The sequence below is a fragment of the Solanum stenotomum genome, chromosome 1 (assembly GCF_019186545.1).
Source record: "Solanum stenotomum isolate F172 chromosome 1, ASM1918654v1, whole genome shotgun sequence".
Lineage (NCBI taxonomy): Eukaryota > Viridiplantae > Streptophyta > Magnoliopsida > Solanales > Solanaceae > Solanum > Solanum stenotomum.
This window is the reverse complement of record NC_064282.1, coordinates 20,702,305-20,711,351: the sequence shown is the minus strand read 5'-3', so window position 1 is coordinate 20,711,351 and position 9,047 is coordinate 20,702,305. Positions and strand designations below refer to the sequence as shown.

The 9,047-nt window shown below is 36.3% G+C and overlaps 1 protein-coding gene across 1 annotated transcript; it reads right to left on the bottom strand.

Annotated features, from left to right (window-relative positions):
* Positions 1-5,528: 5,528 nt before the first annotated feature.
* LOC125863186 (uncharacterized) lies at positions 5,529-7,160 on the bottom strand. Its single transcript, XM_049543387.1, has one exon. The coding sequence runs from the start codon at positions 7,158-7,160 to the stop codon at positions 5,529-5,531; it is 1,632 nt and encodes a 543-aa protein (XP_049399344.1).
* Between the last annotated feature and the right edge of the window lie 1,887 nt (positions 7,161-9,047).

Sequence of the window (9,047 nt, the reverse complement as noted above, 5' to 3'; positions counted from 1 at the left end):
AATAAATAACTTTTGGCAAAAAACAGAGAACAAGCTTCCGCAACATGATAAATGAGTAACTTTAGAGCCAACAAACTCAAAATAGCATTTTCAGACCAAGCAACCCAATGTTAAAGAGGGATTAAGATCTAATTTGACGTAGTGACATTGTCCCTTTAAGATTGAAACAATTTTCATTTTTTTTTTAGACAAGTAACTTAAAAGATATTAAGAAACGACTTATAGCTTTTAAAATAAAAGACTCAAAAGAATGAATTAGGAAGGGTATGCTTATTTAAAATTTCATCGAGCACACCTAAGACTTAGTTCAAACACATCATACCGAGTAACAAGAACAATAGACCACAAGCAGTGTTAGAGTAGTAAAATATGCATCAGCTCGTCTAACACAGAATCAAGGCTTAAATAAGCTAAACATTTGCATTCGAACTAGAAGAGTTGAAGAACTACACATAGTTAATAACCTCACTCCTTTAAACAAACTTGATGAACAAATCACTTCATTTAAATAAAAGGGAATACGAGATTACGCACTAAAGTTGACATCTACAAGTTCAGATTAGGTTCATGCTTCAAACGACTTTCGGAAGAACATTAGAGCCATCAACATACATTTAGAAAATGGTGGAAAAAATACAACACGAGATTTCAGCTAAGCATACAACTTGAGACAACAAACAAAAGGACCTCAGCATTAAGAAAAAGAAAATAACAGGGCATAGAAATGCATAAGAATTTTTACGTCAAATCCATGGAGAATTGACAGTTAAATCCAAAATTTTGAACAACGTTTTAATCACCCCTATCAAGACTGAAACTGAATAGCTGAAGGTTTGAACACTTTTATTTAGTACTAAATTAGTCCTACATAATCGCTTAAAGAAAATCAACACAACACTTCAACATCAAAATCAAATTAAGAGCAAACAATCTAATAACAAGACTAAGAAAAACTAAATTTAACCAAGCATATCACATAGGAATCTACTATTGATTTCAAAAAGCAGAAAGCTTAGAGGAAGGGAAGGGAATAAGAATGTCACCTGGTTCTGGGCAGCGAACCGGAACGACGAGTTCGATGGAGACGATTCCACCTCTTTCAACTCGAACGGCCACAAAATTTTGAACTATTGAGCCGAGAATTCCCAAGCTTTTTAAGGGTACTCTCAGGTCTCAAAAAACCTCCCCTTTGAACAGTGAATGAAGCGGGTTTATATAGCACCAAAATCTCCAAATTTTGAGAAAATTTTCGATGTGGGACTTTGAGAATTTTCAAAATCCCATAACAGATAAGGATTGCCAACTAGCTAGTGTACGAATTCGTACCATTTTGAAAGAAATCGGAAAAGAAAAAGGGAATTTGAGGGATAATACCGCCCTAGAAGCTTCAAATAGTACCAAGGCTCGTGCCTTGCACACAACGATGTACGAATTCAAGGGAGAGAAGAGTAAATTAAGGCTGCAAAATTGGAAATTTGGGGAATTAGAGCTCGTTCTTGGTTTGTTGTTGCTATGTGCGTATGTGAGGGAGGAGTACAGAGTACTGGGTATTAGGAAAATAGTGGAATAAAGGGTGTGGGCTGGTTTAAAGCTTTTTGGGGCCAAAAAATTAGATTAAAAAGCTGAGGAAAAATAAGTGGGTTAAGGAACTGGTCCTCTTACCATATCTTAAATAAATTGAAAGCAAAAGTAAATTACGTATTTAATTAAACACTAAGCTTCTCAACTCTTGCAACATAAAACAATTATTTTGACGTAAAAAACTAATATGTGAATTAATCATTTTTAAAGAAATAAAATGCATATTTAATTAAAAACCCATTTTTAGTAAAAACAACCTTCTAAATGTTTATTCAAATTGAAAATTATATAAATCTCTATATTTTAAGTATCTATATGAAAAATGGCGAAAAGTGCCTTGAAAATAATTTTTTAAAGTATTTTGATTTACCAAAACAATTATTTCAACTTGTTTGAAATTTGAGAAGCTTGAAAATTAACTAAATAGTGGAGGGTCAAAATTGGGTGTCAACAACTGCCCCTCGTTTGACTGGGATGGATGAAAGAGATCCGAGGCAAATGAAATTGACGAATCCAATTTTGTCCGACCACTAATTCACCTCTTCGAAATGGTTAATTGGTAAGAAATCTGAGGAATTATGGCCGAACTCTGGTATTGAGTTTCCTACATATCTCAGGTTACATGAGAACTCATGCCACTTGTAGTTCGAAAGATGCTTGATTTTACGCACAACTTTGGAAGAATTCAAAAGCTATTTCGGTGTCGAAGTATGGAGAGATCGAAAAGCTCGAGAATAGAGTGATGACAAAATTATGGGAATACAGTCGAGTTTTCAACATTAAGTCCGCCTACATATCCCTAAGATTTGGGAATCAGACTGCTTGTAGTTCGACTCAATCGGTTGAAATGGAAATATCTTATGCGGATTTAACCTTTGGTTTAAGGATGAATGACAAATTAATTGAGCGCGGAAAAAAGGCTTGCAAACATCTCACTTATGAATGTGGGGCCCTTCACACCAATATGTAAGAACTTACATGGACATAACTTCCAAAGCTCTAGATGTGTTGTCACTCGAATTTGAAAATTTGCCTCCAGTAAGAGTTGAAATTTTCACAGAAGGAGAAACTGAAACTATTAAACCCAAGAAAATACCCACACACCATAGGATAGGGATGTGGTTTGATTGTGGTAGAAGTCGTTCCTCAACTCGCGTCCTAGGAGTTTGATATTCCTCTTTGGACTATGTCCCAGTTCACTGCTAAGAAAAGTTTCACGTTGTGTTGCGTCCTATTTTGACGTAGTCCACTTCGTGTGTTGCAAAGTCTGGAGAAAATTGTCAGTAGAAAATGTAATATAAATACAAACATAATTTGTGCAAACCTGGTTTAACATGCCGTACCGAAGGAGATGACGATCCAATTTCGAGTGTATTGCTTTTGAAGGAAGTAGTGATCCAAAAGGGTGTGTCGATTTGAATGATGTGATGATTCGATAACATTATGTAACGTGTCACGTTGAAGGAAGTGACTCTCCAATGAAAAATTTAACGTGTCACGTTGAAGGAAGTGACGCTCCAATAATATAACATGTCACGTTGAAGGGCGTGACACTCCAATAATAATTTAATGTGTCACGTTGAAGAAAGTGACCCTCTAATAATAACGTGTCGCGTTGAAGGAAGTGACGCTCCAATAAAATTTAACGTGTCACGTTGCAGGAAGCGACTCTCCAATAATATAGCATGTCACGTTGAAGGAAGTGACACTCCAATAATAATTTAATGTGTCACGTTGAAGGAAGTGACGCTCCAATAATATAACGTGTCACGTTGAAGGAAGTGACGCTCCAATAATAATTTAACATGTCACGTTGAAGGAAGTGACGCTCCAATAATATAACATGTCACGTTGAAGGAAGTGACACTCCAATAATAATTTAATGTGTCACGTTGAAGAAAGTGACGCTCCAATAATAATTTAACATGTCACATCGAAGGAAGTGATACTCCAATATAATAAGGTGTCACGTTGAAGGAAGTGACACTCCAATAATAAAATGTGTCACGTTGAAGGAAGTGACGCTCCAATAATAATATAATGTGTCACGTTGAAGGAAGTGACGCTCCAATAATAATTTTAACGTGTCACGTTGAAGGAAGTGACTCTCCAATGATAGTTTAACGTGTCACGTTGAAGGAAGTGACGCTCCAATAATATGTTGAGGTGGAAGCTCAATGTAACTCTTTAAAAGAAAGACAATCCAAATATATAATATTTCATGTGATTGTCTTTAAAGAGTTTGTTTTTTGCGCTCATAAAGAATTTGTTAGTAGATAACAAAAATTAACACATGTCAAGACTTTTGAACGCGTCAAGACGATCTGATAGCCATATAGAACGCGGAATTCTAGAAGAACCCTTTGAGAACTTATAATGTTGCAACAAGGTAATAATGACCGATTAGGGATGTCCCGTAAAGCGAGTCCCTACTTCAAATCTGGAATCTCTTGTAAAGAAAAGACTGGTTTGATAAAGGATATCTTTGAAACTTGAAGTTGAACGGAGATTTTGAGAACTTTGAATTATTTCTAAAATTGCCCCTGTTTCCACTCCAAAGGTACTTAACTAAACTAATTTGCAAAAAATGAAGGATGACTGATTCAAAAACATGCCCCATTTCCTCTGAGGTCTGTAGTTTGAAATAGTTAGAAGACCGAATCCTTATATAGGATTGCCTACGTATCTTGCTGGAACAAGAAATTAAGTCTGACGTAGTTCGAACCTGAAACTTAAAGAATTTAAAGAGAACGAAAGATTTGCCATAAGAAGGTAAGAGATTTGAAACAAATGAAGGACAAAGCTCTTCAACATAAAATATAGGATAAGAGTCAGCTTGTTAGATTGGATCCTTGGTGTCAGGAATCTTTCATAATAACATCCTTGAAAAGTATTGGTTTATGTCCCTCTTCTGGTGAATATTTGATTTGATCATTCAAAACTTCAGAAAATCTTTTGAAACTTTGCCTTCAATTCTGGTAATGATACCTGCAAAACTCAGTCGTGAGTTAGTAGCAAAATAAAAGTATCAAAGTAAATGATATAATAAAAGATAAGTTAAGGATGAAGTTGTTCAGCTTATATTGGTCTGGATAACATCTTATGGCCTTCGCCATTGTGCCAAGCTATTCTATCTGCAAAATTGAGAATGTGTAAGTCACAATAAAGCGAAAGGAAAATTTTAGAAGATGAGTAAGAGTAGAAATCATCTGAGTTATGACGAGGCCACTGTGAGTCTAATGATGCCTTGTAACTTTGTAGTTCCTGCATTCAAAGAAAAATTCTTCGTTTTGAGAGACTGATTCATGTTGGCTTTGCCTTGCCTTCTGGATTATAAGCTTGTTTGGTCTTGAAATGTCGCTTGATGGAATTTTTGAGGACCTCCTCAAAAATTCTGCCCCGATTTAAAACATAATATAACTTTTGAACTTTTGTAGTCTTCAGTTGAATTTTTGAGTGAATCTCAAAAATTCTGCCCCAGTTGGAACTCTAAAGTGATCATTGATCTTGGCTTGTTGGAAAAAGTCTTGCTTCTAACGAATTTTGAGATCCTCTCAAAATTCTGCCCCAGTTTCCATTATAAAGAAAAATGGAAATCTTACGAGGAATATGACCGAGCCGGTGTGGCGCCTACGTATCCCGTTGAGCAGGAATCAGGTCAAACGTAGTTCCAATACAAGGAAATATTTAAGAGCGACAAAAGGGTGACCGAAGCCGACATAGGCCGCCTACGTATCTCATTCTTGAGAATTCAGGTCAGACGTAGTTCATTACAGATGAAAGATGCTTACAAATAAAATCCCAACAAACGATTACAAAGAAAACAAAACGATAAAAATGCGATTACAGGGAAATGAAACAACAAACTCCAAATGCAAGACTAAAAGATGCCAAAAGTGCGACTTCCAAGAAGCTTGCTTCTTCTTTGCAACTGATTATGCCAACAACTACTCCTTGTGCTTAGGCAGTGGATTGGTGTTCACATTCGGTAGGGCTTGAGCAAGTTTTACCACCTCGTTGTCGATCAGATCTTGAATTTTGTGTTTGAGGGTGATACATTTCTCCGTGTCATGTCCAACAACTCCTGAGTGATAAGCACACCGCTTATTTGGGTCATACCACTCAGCTGCAGTATTCACAGTCTTGGCTTCCACTGGATGCAATATTCCTGCCTCTTTCAACCTCTCAAAAAGTTGAGTACGTGTCTCACATAATGGAGTGAAGACTCGTGGAGGTTTTTTCTCAAAATTGGGATGAGGTGCATTATTTCGGGGATTTTGCATTGGTCGTGGAGTACGAAATGTTGCTTGATTGTTGCAAACATAGTATTGTGAACCAGGATAGCCTGGAGGTGGTTGACGGTTATATGAGGTAGCTCCTCGAGTTGTTAACATCATAACCTCTTTCTCCTTTTTCTTTCCACTTCCAAAGGAACCTGTTTGATAAGCCCTGTTAGCAAACTGAGATGAGGTGTAACTCGCTATTCGGCCAGTCTTAAGACCGTCTTCAATCATTTCTCCAGCTTTGATAACTTCTGCAAATGTCTTTCTACCCATTGTCACCATACGCTCATAGTATTCTGAGTCTTGAGCTTGAATGAAGTAGGTGATCATTTCTGATTCCTCCATAGGTGGGTGCACCCTAGCAGCTTCCTCCCTCCAACGAATGGCATATTCTCGAAAGCATTCAGTCAACTTTGGTTTTAGCTTGGTAATAGAGATCCTATCAGGAGTGATTTCTACATGAAACTTATAGTGATCCACAAAAGCATTTGCTAGATCATCCCAAGTACGCCATTTAGTCACATCTTGCTTTGAGTACCACTCCAAGGCTTTTCCAGTCAGACTTTGATTGAAAAGCTTGATTCTTATCCCTTCGTTGTTTCCAACCCCAATTAACTTTTCACAGTAAATTTTCAAGTGAAAGAAAGGATTTCCCGATCCACTGAACTTCTCAAACTTTGGAATTTTGTAACCGAGTGGAAGCTCAACTTCGGGGAATGTGCACAACTCTTCATATCTCACACTCTGGCTACTATCGAACCCGCGAAGACCTCTCATAGCACCCTCTAAGCTTTTCATCTTCCTATTCATCATTTCAGCATCAATTGATTTTGCATCACTTTCAATTTCAACATAGTGATTAACATATTGGCGGTGAAACTCTTGAGCCTTGGTAACAGGTGGAGCAGTGATACAAGTGTACACTGGCGGAGCATGATGTGTTACCGTTGGAGGTTTTAGGGGAGCAAATGTGTACACAAGAGGAGTATCCTGAGTCGAATGAGTGAGTGAGGCGCTTTGAGCTAGCTGAAATGTGGTAAAATGTTCTCCTTGATTGAGCTCACTTAAAGTTGGAAACGAAGGTGGCATGGGCCCTTTTTGGCGAGCATCAGGTGGTAGGTTCTGAGAAGCAGCTTGGAAATGAGCTACTAGGAGATTCAGTTCACCAATTTGTCTCTCTAGACGAGCAATGACTTCCATGAGTGATTCTGTTGCTACCGAGGCACTAGGATTAGCCGCGACAGATGGAGTGGGGATCATTTCGGATGAAGCAACCGCGTTGATAGTGGAATCCATTTTTGTACGAGTCCTCTTAGTAGTCCAAGTAAGAAATGATGAGTCTGATGCAATTTTCTTGACTTTAGACCATGTAAAATATGAATGTTCTGCCAGCGGGTACTTTGATGAAGTGAGCAAGTTTGATTACCAACACAAATCAGTCTCTCCTTCTAAAAATAACTCAAAAAATAAAGAGTTAGTCCATTAATCATAATAATTAATCAAAGTAACATATAAAACAAATAACATTTGTTTTGCTTAAAACAAATTAGTCCAAAATCCGAAGAACAAAAGATTCTAAAAGGATGACAAAATGGGAAATTTTTTGATCATTTTGTGAACTAAAATTTTAGCGAAATAAAGGAATTTGAACAAAGCAAACTATATAATTTGAGTAAAGATTCAAATGTACCTTTTGGAAGGTTCAATTGAAAAGTCCTTTCGAGAAACAAAAACGTCTTAAAGTTGACTTGAAACTGAAGGGATATTTAGTAATACCAGCTAGGTAGGCGTAAAAAATAATTTTCAAGAAACAACAAGGTCAACGTGAATTTGAGTAGTGACCTAATAAATTTTGTAAAGCTCTATTGAACCTAAAACTTTAGTGATTTTGAACGTATTTTGATAATGGAGTCAAGAATATTTCGGAAAGATTGAAAATTGAGCATATATATTAAAAGATGTTCTAAGACTTTGGAATGGAATAATGGACCAATCATGTTTAAAGCAAAACATATGTATAAAACACATAAGTCAAGCAAGCACAAATGAAACAAAATTTGTAACATTTAACACAAACAATATATAACGCCTCCTAACATACATGTGACCTTTTTGAGCCAAAGGTAGGCCTAACGTTTGAAGGATGTGTATATCATTTGTGAAACGTTCCATTGCCTTAAAAAAATCATTTATACAAACATTATGAATAAAATTAACTAAATTGTGGAGGGTCAAAATTGGGTGTCAACATATGCCACATTTAAAAAAAAAAAAAAAAAGAGAGAATTGGGGGTAGGGGTAAGAGAAATGGGGAGAGAATTACAATATGGGGAATCAAACCTCATCAACAAGGAGAGAATTTAAATAGCCAACCAACTAAGCTGCTAAAATTCTCTTATACCACATAAAATGAGACGGAGAGTATTAAGAAGCTTCAATAATCAGACTAATATTATCTGATACAAATTAGAAGAAGCTCTAAATGAAGTAGTAGTCGACCAGCCCTACGAAAATGATTGATGAAATCCCAACTTGCAGAGAGCAAAAAGTCACATTACGGATAAAACGGTCCCTAATAAAGGTGATTTCTTATTCAAGATATTTAATTAAGGATGAAAGAGTACATATCCGTGGCGTCCACCACAATCTTGATTGTTTCAACACAGTTAACTCGTGAATATGAATATGCTCGGCCCCATTTTAGTACGTACCAGTTAGTCAATCAATTGGCCAAATTGTTAATGTCGGAAACGACTTATTAGTTAGTAAAAGAAAAAGGAAATATGCATCGAAGCAAAGTCGTCCAAAGGAAACAACGTCGCCAAGTTATATCATATAGTTGAATTAAAATAAGATAAATGTCAAAAACACATCTAAACTATACCATTTTTTTGAGTTTCATACCTAAACTATTGAAAGTGTGAGTTTCAACCTAAACTATCACTTATTAGTTTGAGAAACACACCTCTCTCTTTTATACCACTCTCATCATGGGGTGTGAAATATACTCTTTTTTATTTTAAAAAATTGTCACATCACACTTCACATGAACAAAACATTTCGCCTTGACAAAAATTAAATAAATTATTAGTATTAGTTAAAATTAAAGATTAAAATTATTATCCCAAAAAAATAATTTTTTCTTACCTCGCTCCATCACTTCCTCTCAACCCCCCCCCCCCC